At 39.9% G+C, this 17,391-nt stretch overlaps 1 protein-coding gene across 1 annotated transcript; it reads right to left on the minus strand.

Annotated features, from left to right (window-relative positions):
* Positions 1-1,491: 1,491 nt before the first annotated feature.
* KDELC2 (KDEL motif containing 2) lies at positions 1,492-16,977 on the minus strand. Its single transcript, XM_014466797.2, has 8 exons — positions 16,944-16,977; positions 13,922-14,119; positions 12,886-13,172; positions 9,640-9,856; positions 7,470-7,666; positions 5,476-5,670; positions 4,107-4,211; positions 1,492-2,777 (listed from the first exon to the last, which is right to left on the minus strand). The coding sequence occupies exons 1-8, from the start codon at positions 16,957-16,959 to the stop codon at positions 2,652-2,654; spliced, it is 1,341 nt and encodes a 446-aa protein (XP_014322283.2). The 5' UTR covers positions 16,960-16,977; the 3' UTR covers positions 1,492-2,651.
* Positions 16,978-17,391: the final 414 nt, after the last annotated feature.

Raw genomic sequence — 17,391 nt, forward strand, 5'->3', positions numbered from 1 at the left:
TTGCATTTTCTTTATTTATAGTCTGATCACACTATAGTAAAAACCATTTAACTATCTCACACAGGTATAAAGCAGAAAGTATAAATTCCCTTTCTCCATCCCCTCCTCAGATATTGGTGAATATCCTTTCAAACTTTCAACCACATGGATATATTTTTGTTTTTCACATAAATGGTTTCACATTATACATATTGTTCTGAAAAAACTTGCTCCCCCCCTCCCCCCCCCCCCCCGAACACTGTTATGGAAATCTTTCATAATAGTGCATTTAGAGCTACTTTATTCTTGCTTGTACTGTATTCCTTTATGTATCAATATCTATTTAGCCAATTCCCTAATGATGGCTATTTAAGATGTTTCCAACATTTTATTAATAAAAACAAGACTGCAACAAATGTTGATATTTAGACAAATGCAGTTATTATATTCACTTGTATATCCTTACATCCCTTTCCTCCTTTTAAAGATCAGGTATTTTTCATGAAAACCAAAGTATTAAAAATGACTAATGGAAATCATGGGTAATGTCTGAACTAAGAAGGAAAAAATCATGGTTTTAGTAATCCCATTTTTACTAAATTATACTCATGTCAACAAACCAGGAAGCCATCTAAACTCACTCTTTTTAAAGCCATGACTGAGTTGGTATGACGGAGGATTATCTAGATGAAGGCTGCTCCCTTCCAGTGGAATTTTTCGAGGGGCTCCACTTAATTTCTTAAGCACATCCTTGTTGTTCCACAGCCAGAAGCTGCCTGGCTTATCTCAACTCAATTTTAACTGTTTGGTGGCAGGTGATGTAAATTTTAAAAATTTAAGATGTCTCTAACAAAATATCATTAGCCATCAAAAAGGACCTGGGTTGCCCTAACAGTTGGCTTAACAGTTTGGCTCAGTGGATAGAGCGCCGGCCTGTGGACTGAAAGGTCCCAGGTTCGATTCCAGTCAAGGGCATGTACCTTGGTTGCGGGCACATCCCCAGTAGGGAGTGTGCAGGAGGCGGCTGATTGATGTTTCTCTCTCATCAATGTTTCTAACTCTCTATTCCTCTCCCTTCCTCTCTGTAAAAAATCAATAAAATATATATATATATGTATTTTTTAAAAAAAGGACCTGGGTTTGGAGGACAGGGAGATATGAGGGAGGGCAAACTTTCTATAATCTCAGCTTTGACGAGTCCAAACTCCATGTATCATATATCAATGACACAGATTCATTAAGATCTGGTCTAACTATAGCTTGCCCTTTATTTTATACTGTGCACTTGTGCATTTGGAAAACTTGGGTTTTAGGGTTTTCCATGGATACTTGGCTTTGATTACATTGTTCCTAAATGTGATTTTGCTCTTATCTAGTTAAGAAAAATTCTTATTGTTTTTCAAAAAAGAATAGATATGACTACTTTAAAGTGGTTACACTGTTTTCCAGATTAAGTTAATATTTCAATTAGGGGAGTAAATATTTTAAGATTGGGAGTGTGGATAGTTCTTGTTTTTTGGAGTGTGGTTCTTCAGGTAACTCAACCTTGAACTGGTATTACAAGGAATGTGCATCGAACTTCTGGGCTGTAAGTCTTAAGTTTGGACCCTAAAGGCAGAGGAAATTTCCATTTGTTTAATCTTGGCAATGCAACCCAGTGAAATGGAGGAGGGGTGCAGTGAGGACGCTTGCCTTTGTTGTTAGCTATTAGTGAATCTCAAGATACCAGGCTTCCTGCAGTTTGTTGCAGAGGTTTTCAAGTATCCCTTTAAAATAGTAAAAAGAATTACAGATCCCCACCTGACTGCAGTTACCTTTATTCAATCCTATATAATAAAAGGCTAATATGCAAATCGACTGAATGGAGGAACGACTGGTTGCTATGACGCGCAGTGACCACCAGGGGGCAGACACTCAAGGCAGGAGCTGCCCCCTGATGGTCAGTGCACTCCCACAGGGGGAGCGCTGCTCAGCCAGAAGCTCTGAGCTGGGCTCATGGCTGGTGCAGGAGCCTCTCCCACCTCTGTGGCTGTGCTAAGCTGGCAGTCGAACACCTCTCGAGGGCTCCCAGGCTGCGAGAGGGTGCAGGCCGGGCTGAGGGACACCCCCCGCCCCCCAACCAGTGCACAAATCTTGTGTACCGGGCCTCTAGTATATAGATAATGAATGGTCCCATCGGGGGCGTTCATCTATTTTAATAACTGTGATAGATTGGAAACTACTAGCTTAAGGCACTTTCTCCTTATTTTTATCTCAGGTGTTGGTAAAACTCAGCTAAAAAGTTATGTGTGAGCTTTTAAAAAATATTCCCCACTATAGAATCCCAGCTACCATTCATAACAGAGTCATCCTCTTCTTCCTTATTCTTATCAGACTTTTCCAAGAGGAAGCTGACTATTACTGAATGTCAAAAGCAGCTTGTAGAAGGAGAAATTGTGTGGTAGGGGGGTAAAAAACAACAACCCTGCACAAATATTTTTTCTTCATAACTGGAAATGGAAGAGCGAAAGCGAACAATGAATAAAAAAACCAAACCAATACATATGATGTACATGTATTCCTAGAGAGTGATTCATATTTTGGCAAGCTGTGTTCTTCGTAGCTTAGATTCTGTCTGGATGCTTCCATTGAAGACGCAGCCGGCCTACAGAGGAGTGTAAATCCGGGCTGACTTAAAGTTCTTCTCTTGAAGGTCTCTTCCCCTGGCATTGGCAGATGGATGTGCTATCATCTGGCTGAGGAACAAGTTCCATTCCATCACGTATTTCGGGTTTGCTGGACTGGCGCTCAGCATAATTCTGAATTGTGGTTTTAAAGGCAACAAAAAGATTAGTCCACACTTCATTCCCCTTATTCCTTCCCAATCATGCTGTCACTTCTAGTGGCTGCAAACCAAAGGTCTGATGTTACATTTTTCACTTTAGTTATTGTAGGTACTAGTGTGATATCTCATAATCTAACAAGGAACCCTAATCCACAATTTTATGTGTAGGTAGGAAGCCTCTACAACAAGGATGTCAAGCCAAGTGTTCTGGAAACAACAGCACCAGTTAGCATGTATCCTCCGCACATCAATGAGTAATTACCTTTACTGAATATTCAAATCAGATGGTAAGCATCTCAAAGTAAAGTTGGTGCTCTCACCTATCTCTCCTTTAGGCCTGTAGTCATGCTCTCTAGGTATGGTAAATGGTGACAGGCCTGTGAAATGTCCCTCCCCTTTGGCCACTGACAAATATTCCTAAAAATTGGATATTTCAGTTCAGTGGTTTCAAGTACATTGAGCTGGACACTCCTTGTCCAGGGCCAAACCCAACAAAATACTGACATGAACACATGAGCCTAATTAATGTTGTAGGGAGGGAAACGCCTACCAGCCCAGCAGAGGGAACAGAGCTCATCTAAGGGAAAGGTTGTTTCTGGTACACGGTGTAATTCATCATTTAAATTTTTCTGTGAGAGGTTGGTATCAACAAGCACCTGAGGAAACTTATTTTTTTTTTTCTGCTCACAGGAAAAATAAGTTTAGTTTAAAAACAAGAACATATGTTCTTATTTTTTTTTTTCTCCCTGGCTAGATTTTCATGAGTAAAGGTAGTTACACAAGAACTAATCCTTGGATTCCCAATAAACATTTGTACAGTACTTCGTTATTTAGCTCTAAGGTGTTAGTACTATTATAAGTATTTTTCATTTGTTTGTTTTATGTAGGAAGCTAAATATTTGCTCTCTATCCTATACTATGATAGCAGAAGCAGGACTCGTAAGTAGCAGGAAGAACAAAGAGGTGGGCATTTTGAGTGGGAAGAGATGTTACTGACCTCTACTCTAATTTTCTAGATGATGAATTCCTTAAGGCATTTAGTAAAAAAGAAAAAAGAAAGAAAGAAAAAAGGCACTGGCAAGATAGTAGGAGCTGTTCATCTATTTTTGTAAGGCTGTCAGCATTGTTTTTGTTAATACCGAGTGGAGATAAAATATGTTGGCTACCAAGAGACTTAGTACTCTTCCTCCTTTTGGCTGGTCCTTGGCTTAACCAGAGTCCACAAGCTCAATCTCAGTGGCACCCCCAGAAACGAGGCATTCAGGCCAAGCATGACCCCGCAGGATGGATACTCTGCACTGACCTGCAGTACTCTGTAATAGTAGCAGTAAATCCTGTGTGGCTGTAGCAAGTCCCTGGCAGTCAACTGCCCTTCTTTGGCAATCCTCTTGGCTTCTTCGTCATTTTCCTGAAAGGTTGAAAAAGAACAATGAATGAAAATGACTCCTGTGAGCCACAGACAAAGCTAAAAGTGAGTGTGAGCGAGGACAGATGTGGGGTTTGATATGCACTGCATGGGAGAGATGGATCATGATGAAAATATCACCTAAGAACAAGGCTATGGAAGTGGACAAAGTGCTCTCCTAGACATCTCTGTTACGTGGAAATGATCATGCATGTTTGTACCCTATTCCACAGGCCCACTAACAGCCCCCGCCTCCCCAAAGTGCAACAGCCCACATGCAGCTTCTATTGTGACTACCTTGGTACTTTCCTAGGCACCCAGGAAGTTTAGGGCTCCTCATCTGTTCCCCCATTCTAGCCTTCTCTGTTTGATATTAAAGTACAAGCTAGAATAGAATGAGTCAGTTTTCATGTTATAACATCTCTTAAAAGCGCCATTTAAATATGCAATCAGAGTCCCAAATTTCTTATAAAATGTTACCAATGAAAGACTATATTGCTGTTGCAATAAAAATTTAGTCACCAGTACCCACCGGCTGTCCCTTTAGTTGCAGGAATAGTCAGCATTCCTAATTATATTTTGGGAAAATAGCTAATATTCTACCATGCTGCCCACAGGAAAAGCCATTTGCAAGTTATTCTGACTCGTTATAAAGGGTCACAATAATTATTCTGCCTCAGGCACCTAGTGATTTCCCTAACCAAATACTGCTTCTTAGAAACAGTAAAGTCTTATAATAAAAGGGTAAATTTTTATAGTTTCATAATAAAACACAATCACTTTTTAATACTTTTCTTTTGAAAAAGAATTCTTATTTTATGGGAGACTTGTGATTCTTGGATGTTGTATATCATGCCTTCATTATGAACTTGGGCCTTTTTCTAACTGAGGGGAAAAAAGAGCACCATGTTGACTTAAATATGTTCTTGGGCATAAAGCACTGTAACCTGGTCTTTTCTCTCTGTAACTTGCATTTGGAGTATTTTTGCTTGTGTGTGCATATGCACAAATAGTGATTCCATGAGAACGATATATACATTCTATAAAACACTGGACTTCAAATATAAAAAATCCTCAAAAATGTTGACAGAGGGCATATCAAGTGATAATGATATTGGTTCTTCAGCTACTTCAAGAGAATAAAAACTTCAGAAAATATTTCTTTTGACTAAATTATGTCAAATTAAATTGTGTCATGAAGGAATTCCTGGAACTAATTCTGGTGAATTTGTTATTGCCTGAAGAAACTAAAATTCAGAAAGTGTACCTTGGCCCATTGAACTTTCTCTAGTAAATCAGCAAGGTTCCTTTTAATTGGCACGTAATGTTTCCAGGGCTGTAGTGCCATGTAAAAGTGTTCATAATACGGGGAGTCCTGCTTCAGAACCAGACTGTCCCCCAGCATGAGATACGGGTATCTGTAAGCAGCCACGGTCCCATCCACATTCACTTGATACTTGTACTAAAAGGTTAAAATAAACATAAACAAACATTTTAACATTTGTTTCACTTATGCTTCTCATCAACACTGTAATACTACACATAAAGGAATTCATTTCTACTTCCTAACTTTATTTTTTAGCAGGTTTATATTTTATTTTGTAACTCGTATTTTCTCTGTATGAAAATCATAAACACCATATTAGCAGGTCAATTTTAAGAAACACAATGCAGCCAAGCCGACATGGCTCAGTGGTTGAGCGTCAACCTATGAAATAGGAGGTCATGGTTTGATTCCCTGTCAGGGCACATGCCTGGGTTGTGGGCTCGATCCCCAGTGGGGGGCATGCAGGAGGAAGCCAACTGATGAAGTTTCTCTCTCATCATTGATGTTTCTATTGCTCTCCCTTCCTCTCAGAAATCAATAAAAATATATTTTTCTTAAAAAGAAATACAATGCATTTAAAGATAAAATTTTAAATAATTTTAGGTAATAGGAATACCTATTTCAACTATAATGGAGAATTCATATTTCTGTAACAACGTAGGAAAACAATTCTCAAAGGTTTTATATTTACTAAACTGAATATTGATAACCATTTAAAATTTTACTTATACATTTTTTTTATTTCTTATACCCATGAAAAAGGAAGGCAATAACCTAGCTGGTGTGGCCCAGTGGTTGACACTGATCCAGGAACCAAGAGGTCACTTGTTAGATTCCCAGTTAGGGCACATGGCTGGGTTGTGGGCTCAATCCCTTAGTAGGGGGCATGCAGGATGCAGCTGATTGATGAAGTTTCAACAAACTATGTAACTAAGTAACACCCACACATCTTTAATCCTTAGCTTGCTCAGAATTATGAGCACAGCACTTCTGAATACATGGAAGACTTTTGCTAATATACTGTTATGTGTATCTATATACATATACATATACATATACATATACATATACACACAGGTATACATATACACAGGTATACATATATTTATATTCTATTTTTGTTATTCTAAAGAGAGGTCAGGGCACATGCCCGGTTGCAGGCTCAATCCCCAGTAGGGAATATGCAGGAGGCAGTCAATCCATGATTCTCTCTCATCATTGATGTTTCTATCTCCATCTCCCTCTCCCTTCCTCTCTGACATGAATAAAAAATATATTTTTAAGTGAGAAAACTAATATTCAGAGAAATTTATAAACCTCTATTCTCTGAGTCCAAATACCTTGTTCTCATAATTATACGACACCGAGATGAACAGGATATACTCAGAAATTTAGTAATTAAATTTTTCTTAAATAATCGATACTAAGGAGTTTACTAGCCAGTCAGGTTTTGTCACACTGTTCTCATCTCTGTCTCCTCTGAACTCAGGACAACGCCCTGAGGAGCGAGGCAGCAGCACCTGTGTTCACAGGGCAGAGGCAGTAAGACATGAAGGCCCCACAGTTAGCGGCAGAGGCAGGACTTAACCTCAACTCTAGCTCCTATGTTACTTATATGGAATTTATTCTCTTTCCATTTATAAAGGCATTTGAGATCATTTATGTAGAAGACATTTATATATCCAGTTTACTGAAAAAACAACAACAAAAACAACAACAAAGAAATGCACCCAAACTCCAGGTTAAGCCTCGTGCTATATTTTGAGTATTAAGTGTTTGGTAGACAAAATTAACAACAGGAAACCAGGAGTTTTGTAATTCCCAGGCCTGGTAAGAAAGTGTGGGCCAGCTCACAAGACAGGAGAAATTGGCCCAAGCCCAGCTATTTCCAAATTTATCACTTCAGACCCACCCAGGAAGAATTAAATGCATACCTTAAAGAAATCAAAGAAACCTATCAATTTAGCTTTTCCAAGCTCTTTCTCTTTCTCTTGGAAAAAGAAATACCCCGTGATTCCCGCATCTAGGAGCTGTGGGTTTTCCTTGGCCAGCTGCACCAGCTGGAGCCGCTCCTCTCGGCTATCCCTACCTCTGAAGAAAGCTTTCTCTGTCTTATTGATCCAGGAAGGCCCTAGAAGGTCGAGACCATAAAAAAAAAATATTTAAAACTTTTATGTGGTAAATGTAATCATCTTTATTCTAACATTGTCATCTATGAGGTTAAAGCTCTTTCATCATCACCACGTCTTCTAAAGCAGGGGTGGGGAACCTTTTTTCTGCCAAGGGCCATTTCGCTATTATAACATCATTTGCAGGCCATACAAAATTATCAGCTTAAAAATGAGCCTGCTATGTTTGGTCAAACATTTAATTAACTCACCCCTAATGCCTTGGCAGGGCCAGACCAAATGATTTTGTGGGCCTTATACCACCCTTTGGCTGGACGTTCCCCACCCCTGTTCTAAAGGAAATGCTATTTTCAAACATTATGGGATTAGAATGCTCTAATTTCATTTCTTTGTCTGCTAGGGAGAGCTCACTCAAATGTTAGAGTTTCTGTTGTGCAACATTAGAAAATATACAAAATATTACTGGACCAAGTTCAAAGCAAAGAGAGATTCATCGACTTGGCCTGTTCACCAAGGCATTAGCTTCTTCCATCTTTTTTGTTTGTTTTTGTTAATCCTTACTTGAGGATATTTTTTCCATTGATTTTTTAGAGAAAGTGGAAGGGAGGTAAGGAGAGGGAGAGAAAGAGAGAGAGAGAAAGAGGGAGAGAGAGAGAGAGAGAGAGAAAGAGAGAGAGAGAGAGAAACACTGATTTGAGAGAGACAGATCGATTGGTTGCCTCCCACACTCGCCCTAACTGGGGCTGGGAATCGGACCTGCAACCTAGGTAAGTGCCCTTGACTCGGAATCGAACCCAAGACCCTTTGGCATGCAGGCTAATGCTCTAACTACTGAGTAACACCGAACAGGGCACTTCTTCCATCTTCTCTGCTTCATAGTACAAAATGAGCCAGCTTTTGTCTGTAGACAAGGTGACCAGAACAAAATATGTAACTAAGTAACACCCACGCATCTTTAATCCTTAGGTTGCTCAGAATTATGAGCACAGCACTTCTGAATTCATGGAAGACTTTTGCTAATATGCTATTATGTGTATCTATATACATATACATATACTAGTACATATACATATACTAGTACATATACATATACACAGGTATACATATACTTATATTCTCTTTCCTAGTAGGGAAATATTATGGAATAATTAATGTAAATATATTTCTATTATTCTAAAGAGAGGTCATTAATAACATCTGTCAGTGTTCTAAGGGATAAATCATAAGACACAGAAATTGGAGAGGATCAAACTCATTACTATGTTAGCACACTTTTCAGAAATTCACTGTTATCAAATAAAAAGTAGGTCAGTTTTCCTTTCACATCATCTTTAGATAGTTTACAAGGAGTCTCTGGTCTTGTCTATTAAATCAGTCCACCAATCCACAGTAAACAGAAAGAGGCTATAAAGAGAAGGCAGGCTTTCTTCTACTCAGGGAGTTCAGTGTAATGAAAAGGTGTGTTGTGCCATAAACCTAAGGCCATTAAAAATGGGAAAGGAATTCAGGTTTTAAAGAATCAAGAGAAGCAGAAAGAGGAAAGGGGAGAATTTCTTAGATACAGTGCTGGAGGTAATAATATCCAAATGATACTGCTATCATATTCTCGTATATATCATTTTATACTTTTCAAAATTATCTCTCACTTCATCTAGCAATATAAAAACATTGGTGTCAGAATTCAGTGGCAATTTTACCAAATATATATGTTCAAATAGTAGTTATAAGTGACCAACTCAAAAGAGACTCAGCTCTGAGAGGTGTGCACGTCACTAGCCCTGCTCACGTATCTTTAATTTTTGGATTAGAAGAATCCTAAAGAAACCTCTTTGGCATACAGGGTGCTGTTTCTCTTTTTCCTTGGTTACAAAATAAGAAAAATGGTTATTTAAATATATATACATATACCTTCCTTGACTAAACATCCCCTTCACCTTTTTTTATATCTAAGTTTTTTCTTAGAACTTGAATTTACCTGTATTTCCCTGAATAGAGAGGAGATCATTTGTAACACCCCTCATTGCTTCAAGTGTGGAGTGAGTGATGTCATACGTCGGAAGGATAATATCTCGTGAATCCAGAGAGCCACACCATGAAATGATAGGTAAAGGGCCAGGCGTTTCGTTGACTTTTCGATGTTCCAAAGGCCAATCTCCGAGATTAATATAAAATTCTAAATCTGGGAGAAGGACCTAAATAAACAAAAATATAAACATCAGTGCTGAGAAGACCTCAGTGTTTGGTACTAAATGTTTTAGTTCTTTGGCTTTCTTAAATATTTCTGATAAAATGGAACATCTGAAAATAGCAGCAAAGGAGAAAAGAATGCCTCAGTCATCAGTGGTATCAGAGAATCAAGGATGAGGACAATAAACAGTCAATTCACTTCATCAAGAGTCAGCTATCTCTGTTCAGGGGTGACATTTTAAATTGGCCAGCAGTGTAGAAGTTGAAATTGTATACACGGGTATGAATGAGTGGCTTTCTTTCTGGCAGCTGCCTAAGTGAGAATCTACAAAGTTAGACTCAAGCCCTTGTTTTCCTTCTCTATCAAACCTCTTTATCGCTTCTACCTTTGACTCTGGAATCTGCTACTCCATCTCCACCTCCGAGGTCAATGCCTTAGGTCTTTATCATCTCTTGCCTAGAGTGTTGCAATAGCTCACTTCCTAGGTGTTCTGGTGCTAGACTGTCTCCACTCTATTATGTTTTCCACATTGCTGCCCACATTTCTAAAACCAAAGTTAATGTTACTACCAGACTTAACAGAATCTTAAGCCTTTAGGACAAGATCTAAACTCTCTGGCTAGAACTCAAGGTCCTATTATTACCTTTGAGCCTTATCTTCTATCTGCTTATGGGCCAGTAAACTTTAGGCCACTCTCTGAAAATGCCACCCACTTTAATTCTCTTCGGACGGAATGTTCTTCTCCTACTTATTCATTTGGCACTTTCCTTTCTCATCCAGAGCTAATGTTACCTCCGCTATGACTCCCCCTCCCAGGCATTTTAACCTGGTACCTATTTTTCTCTCAGGCCTATCATGTTGTGTACAGTTGTTTGTATTCACATCCCACCCTCACTTCCAAGTCACAAAAACATGTCCCATGAGAACGAGAAGCTCTAAGACCAGAGGTGAGACTCATTTATCTTAGATTTCTTCTCAGTCACTGGGCAAAGAACCTGGAACAAAACGGAAGGTCAAGGGATGTGACTATACACCCTATTGCTTTTCTCATATCTCTATATATAAAAGGCTAAGCGACCGTCCGACCAGTAGCTATGACGCACAATGACCACCAGGGGGCAGACACTCAATGCAGGAGCTGCCAAGTTGCAGTGACTTAGGTTCTCGGGTGATGCACCCCGGAACCAGAGAGGAGGGAGCCCAATTCTGGGATACGTCACTCGAGAACCACCCTCTCGCAATTTGGGACCCCTTGGGAGATGTCGGAAAGCTGGTTTCAGCCCGATCCCCACAAACCTGGCTGTGGGACCTTATGTGCTGGAGGGACCCCATGCTCACTCTGTAGACACCCTTCAAGCCGTGGCACCCCACTAGGTGAGGCCAGCTGGGGAGGAACCACGGGAGGTTGGCTCCAGGGCGTGTCCAGCCTGTCTCGCCCAATCCCGTCCTGCTGGCCACCTTCTAATTAATTTCCTTTCAATGTGCACGAATCCATGCACAGGGACACTAGTAATGTATAAGCTCATTGTTAATAAACCCCAGATCAGGAGTCCTCACTACAGAGCAGAGTTTCTCAATGTCAGCACTATGGACATTTAGTTGTGGGTAATTACTTGCTGTGGTGCTTGCTGTCCTGTGCATTGTAGGATGTTTAGCAGCACCCCTAGCCACTACCCACCAGATGCTAGTCGCAACCCTCCCTTGATGGCAACAAAAAATGTCTCTAGACATTGTCAAATGTTCTGCAAGGGCAAAATTATTCCTGGTTAAAAACCACCTAAATACAAGATAGGGGAATATAGGGCAGGGTGGCTGGTGGCAGCCCAGGAAGGAAGCACCACCTTTAGGATCAGTTGCCCATATGTTCATATTGTGGACTGGTGGGGAGAGGGGAGGCAACTGCTAGTCAAAATCAGAAATGATTGCAGCCACACATTCAGTGTCCTTGGGAAATTATACAACTCATATCAAGAAAGTTGGCTTTCGGTTTAGAAAACTACCTCAATGGTCTTTCTGGATGAGAAACGTGAAATTGCCCATCTTCACCCCTTACTCTACATCAGCGGTTCTCAACCTGTGGGTTGCGACTCCTTTGGGGGTCAAACAACCCTTTCACAGGGGTCGCCTAAGACCATCGGAAAACACATATATAATTACATATTGTTTTTTGTGATTAATCACTATGCTTTAATTATGTTCAGTTTGTAACAATGAAAATACATCCCGCATATCAGATATTTACATGACGATTCATAACAGTAGCAAAATTACAGTTATGAAGTAGCAACAAAAATAATTTTATGGTTGGGGGTCACCACCACATGAGGAACTGTATTAAAGGGTCGCGGCATTAGGAAGGTTGAGAACTACTGCTCTACATGGTCAGGGAAATAGAACAAAAATCGCTTTGAATTACTCTACTTAAGAGTTTTACGAATGGGGAAAGAAGGGCTAAATAGAGGATTTGGAGTGGCAGGTGGTTGACTGAAAGTACAGGGATACCTATTTTTAAAGGTCTTTGTTTATTGATTGATTTTACTATGTATGGGTACAAAATAACCTTTCTCGGTTACTCCACCCTTCAACAAAATGTGCCATACCCAGTATCTTTCAGAGGTGTTTAGGGTACAGCAAGGAAGCTGTGTTCTAAATTCAAGTCATTCTGAGGTGACAAGAAGAAAACAGCCGCAGAAAGTAAAATCTCAACGGAAGGAATATGCAGCAGGAACGGAGAACTTCTGGCAGTGGCCTTGAGGCTACAAATGTCTGAGAGTTCACAGAAACCTTGGGAGTACCCTGTGCCCTACTTATTTGGGATGGAGGGTGAAGCCACTTCCTGTAAATATTAAAGGAAAGGGAGAGCCATAGACACGGAGAACGTACAGACACGCGGGAGGTGGACACCTCACGTGCACATTTGCAAACCTGGAATCCAGTTCCATCCTTTGCCATTATTCTCCTGAGCATTTAAATGTTACAACTAAGTACTTAAATGATACTGTTTTTAAAAAATCAATGAACTCATTCTCATACCTTTCTGGCCAGTGACAGCAAGATCTCGTCTGAGAACATTTTGAAGTCTGTGTATTTCCCTAAAGGTCTCCGGTAGATGTGGTTATTGAGAATCGTGTAATGAACAATGGCACCTCTCTCTTCCCCAAACCGTTTTGGAACTTCATTTAGCATCTGCTGGAGATTAATGCTGGGAAAAGAAGCAAAATCTTTGGCAATCTGTGGTTCTTTGGTTGGACAAGACAGAGTTTCCTGCCAAGCCTGGGGATCCTCTTCTGGACACTCGCAGTACTCGTGGTAGATGGGTCCTGGGGAAGGCAAAGCACACACTTCATTAGCCAGCGCAAGGCAAGCAGTTGTTTCTGCCCTTGTTGTGAACGTGGGATGACTTCTTGGTGAATTCGAAGATTATCAGGAAAAATCTGCCCTAAACATGTCAGTGGTGAAAGTAGTTATGTCAGAGTCCTGCACTCCTATTTTCTGTCTCCCTTTTGCAATCCCCTAGACCCCTGATCGGCAAACTGCGGCTCCGAGCCACATGTGGCTCTTTGGCCCCTTGAGTGTGGCTCTTCCACAAAATACCACGTGTGGGCACACACGTACAATGCGATTGAAACTTCGTGGCCCATGCGCAGAAGTTGGTATTTTGTGGAAGAGCCACACTCAAGGGGCCAAAGAGCCACATGTGGCTCGCGAGCCGCAGTTTGCCGACCACTGCTAGACAGCCTAGTATAGCACATGATCTCTCCCAATATACTCTGGGCCAATTAGCTGATAAATTCCCAGTGAGTTATAAGTGGTTGATGAAGGTAACACAACTTACCTTATGCGAAGAATGAAGAGTATTTGAAATGGAACTACCTAGCTAAATATGTAATATTTTTTAAATTATTATCACTTATATCTCTTTAAGTTACTTAGTTTTTCTTTCCTTTAAAATTTCAAGTTAAATTGAGCTTTACTTTGCTCCATATGACTTCAAGGTCATCATAACTCATTCTGAAAAGCATGAAATCTACACATGAGGCTGGTTCTAAATTATGTAATAATCACTTACCTTTCAAAATATAGGGAGACTGGGCAACATGTTCATCACCATAAAGGACCTCTATCTTCAGCCCTTCATTGACAGATTCATACATCCTATACCTGATCAAAAATGTTCCATCGTTCCTGTCCAAAGGTTTTGGGACATGAATCCGGACTAACTCTTTAGGTGAAAGAGATTTGATTACTACTTTAAATTGTGCTTGACCTGAAAGAAAAAAATATATAAATAACTCCACTACTTCATAGTCGCTTTGTTGTAACAATTAGTGGATAGCTGTCTCTACACAGGAGTTTCTTATTTTTCTACTATTAATGGTAAAAAAATCATTTTAGTTTGAAAGACCCTTGAGGCCAGAAACTATTCTGGTTTATGTCTTCAAATCAGGGACCTGACTCAACATTGATTCATTAGTCATTCACATAAAGATTTATTGCATGAACAAAATTACTTCATAAAAAAGCAAGGAAGAGGTGAACTTTTTGCCTATTTGATCTTTTCTCTTTTGGGTAGGTAAAAACCCAAGTAGTTAAAAATCTGTGAATCATAAAATAACAGAACTCAAAGGCAATCCAACCTTTCCTTTTAAGACATACACAAGCTTTCTTTGTAAAGCATTATAATATCAAATAACCCTCATTTCTGAGGATGCTTCCTTTTGCTAACCCAAATCTCAAGCTGTATGTCTATGCCCATTTCTTTAAGTAGAGAGAGATTTTTAGAGAGTTACACGACCAAGCACAAATACACACATGTGCGCGCGCGCGCACACACACACACACACACATGCTCATACACCTTTGTAACTACTAGAGTGTACTTCTCTAAGCTCGATTCCTCAGGTTGAAATGAAACAGTTACACAAGGATGATCTAATACCTCTTATAACTCCAAGACTCCATGGGTTTTCTGTTCGAGGGTAAATAATACCCACTTAGAAACCCCCTTCTCTTTTGGCGGGAGATAGCTGACTTTAGGCTTTGACATAAAGCGGCTGTGATTAACGTTACTGTGGCCCAGGTATGAACGGTGAGACCTTTTTCTTCAGAGAGGGCAAGTGTATTTGCCTTCAGTGCAGATCTGATCCTCAGAAGCTTTAAGAATCAAGATCTGCCCTGGCTGGTTTGCTCAGTGGTTAGGGCACTGGCCTGTGGACTGAAAGGTTGTGGGTTCGATTCCAGGTCAAGGACATGTACTTGTGTTGCAGGCTCAATCCCCCGAGTAGGAAAACAACCAATAGATGTGTGTCTCTCATGTCAATGTTCCTCTCTCTCCCCCTCCTCTCTTTCCCTTTCACTCTCTCTAAATCAATGGGGAAAAAATCCTCAGGTGAGGATTTAAAAAAATAAATAAATAAAGATCAATTAGTGTCCTAACCACAGTTAATCATATTTAAAAAGTGGTGAATCCTCTGAAATCCACAGCCTAACAAACAATAAGTTGTGACCAAAGTATTCTTTCATCTCCTATCCCTCACTGTGAAATTAAGCATATTTAATACAGGGGTGGGAAAAAGTAGGTTTACAGTTGTTCATAACAAATAATACAATAATAAATAAATAAATAATAAAAAATAAATTATATGTTTCACATACTCCCCACTGCAAACCAACTTTTGCCCACCCTTGTATATATTTTTTAAATTACTGAAAAAGTTTGTATCTCCTCTTTTTAGTTTCTAAATGTAGCGAGTGACTTTTCTATTTTCTTTTGGTCTTCACCAGTTTTATTTTTTTTTTCTTGTGGGTCAGGAGAAATGTTTCTCAGTCTCTTCAATTTAGTAACAGTAATGTTGTATCTGACATCTTGCTATTAAATAATTAAGTACCAAGCACATACACTTTTAGATATTTGAAATAAATGTGACAAAATTATGACGGACATCTGCCAGAAGAAATGACCTATAATAGATAAATATAGGGGGTGTTTGTAAAAGAAAGGTAATAAGATAATGTGAAATTATTTAAGATGTTGGCCGGTTGGCTGAAATGCTTAATGAAACACATAAGCTTTTGATTTGTGTTATTTTCCACTTAGTTCCAGAAAGGCAAGAAGACTGAAAACCAGGAAGGCAGAGCCTGGGGACCAGAGAGCCATTTCCATTATTCCCTCCCAGACTAGAAACAGGACAGAAGTTTTCTTGACTCCTGACCAGATAGTCCTGCTCTCCATAAATTTATGATTTTAATAAACAAAACAAATAGAAGACAAGCACAGCAATGACTGTGTGATGTTTTTGGCTACTTTCGTCGGAATCCTTCATGCCTGTGTCATTGTTGGCATGAAACTAATGTTAGATTCAATGCAAAATAATAATGACCAAATAGAAATAAGCAATTCCAACCTCATAAAAGAGAAAATGAGAAGAATGTAATTGCAAATTGCTTCAGAAGGACCGAATGTGGATTCTCATTTGCCCTGCGGCTAATATAATGGAACAGAACTGAAGCTCAGCTTGAGTTTTTCTACTCCACAAATTCAAAAGCTAATAAATTGAGAATGCAGTGACTGTGTAGACAAAAAGAGGTTGCCAGTATCAAAGTCTTACATCATTAGAATCAGAAATTCTGAAGACTTTTGATTTGGAAAGAAATAAAAAACATTAAAAAAAATTCACCTAACCAGTCTATGAGCTTGAGGTTTTCACATGCATTGTCTACCTTATTTATTTTCTTTTAAAAAAAAATTTTTTTTTTTATTTATCTCAGAGAGGAAGGAAGTGGGAGAGAGAGAGAAACATCAATGATGAGAGAGAATCATTGATTGGCTACCTCCTGCATGCCCCCTACTGGGGATCGAGCCTGCAACCTGGGCATGTGCCCTTGACCAGAATTGAACCCGGGACCCTTCAGTGTTCCTGTATATGCTGACAGCTCCTTCCTTCAGTCCGCAGGCCAACGCTCTAGCCACTGAGCCAAACCGGCTAGGGCTACCTTATTTATTTTCTACAAGAACTTGTTAGGTAGGTATTGTCACCGTCATTTTACAGACCAGGAAACCAAGGCTCCCTGGAAGAAGTTACGGAACTCACCCAAGGTCACACGCATAGGAGTAACTGAGCCAACGTCTGAACACAGCTCGGATGCTTCTTCTTTCAAAGCCCATCCTGAATCCACCTGGTCACACCGTGTAATGTGAGCATACGGGTTCCCGGAACTCAAAGTTGGAGGAATGACCTCTGGCATTCCTGGTTGAATGGAGCTATCGCCAGCCCCCAACCCCGTTGTTCAGGAAGTTTATTAAGGGTCTCAGCAGCTGCAACAAAAGTGTTGAGCCACATGACCAAGGGAACAGAGTCCCATGCCGGAGTCCATTCATTGTCTTCACTAGCTGAGTTTAAACAGAGACCCCCAAAAGCTAGTAACCTTTGAAGTCCTAGCAAAGGTCAGAACTGCACCACCCAGTTAATCTAGGAACCACCCAGTTAATTTAGGTGATAATAGCTGAAGCATCCCCACCTTAGTTTCCTTAATTCCCAT

This window comes from Myotis lucifugus, unplaced genomic scaffold, assembly GCF_000147115.1.
Source record: "Myotis lucifugus unplaced genomic scaffold, Myoluc2.0 scaffold_362, whole genome shotgun sequence".
Taxonomy (NCBI): Eukaryota; Metazoa; Chordata; class Mammalia; order Chiroptera; family Vespertilionidae; genus Myotis; species Myotis lucifugus.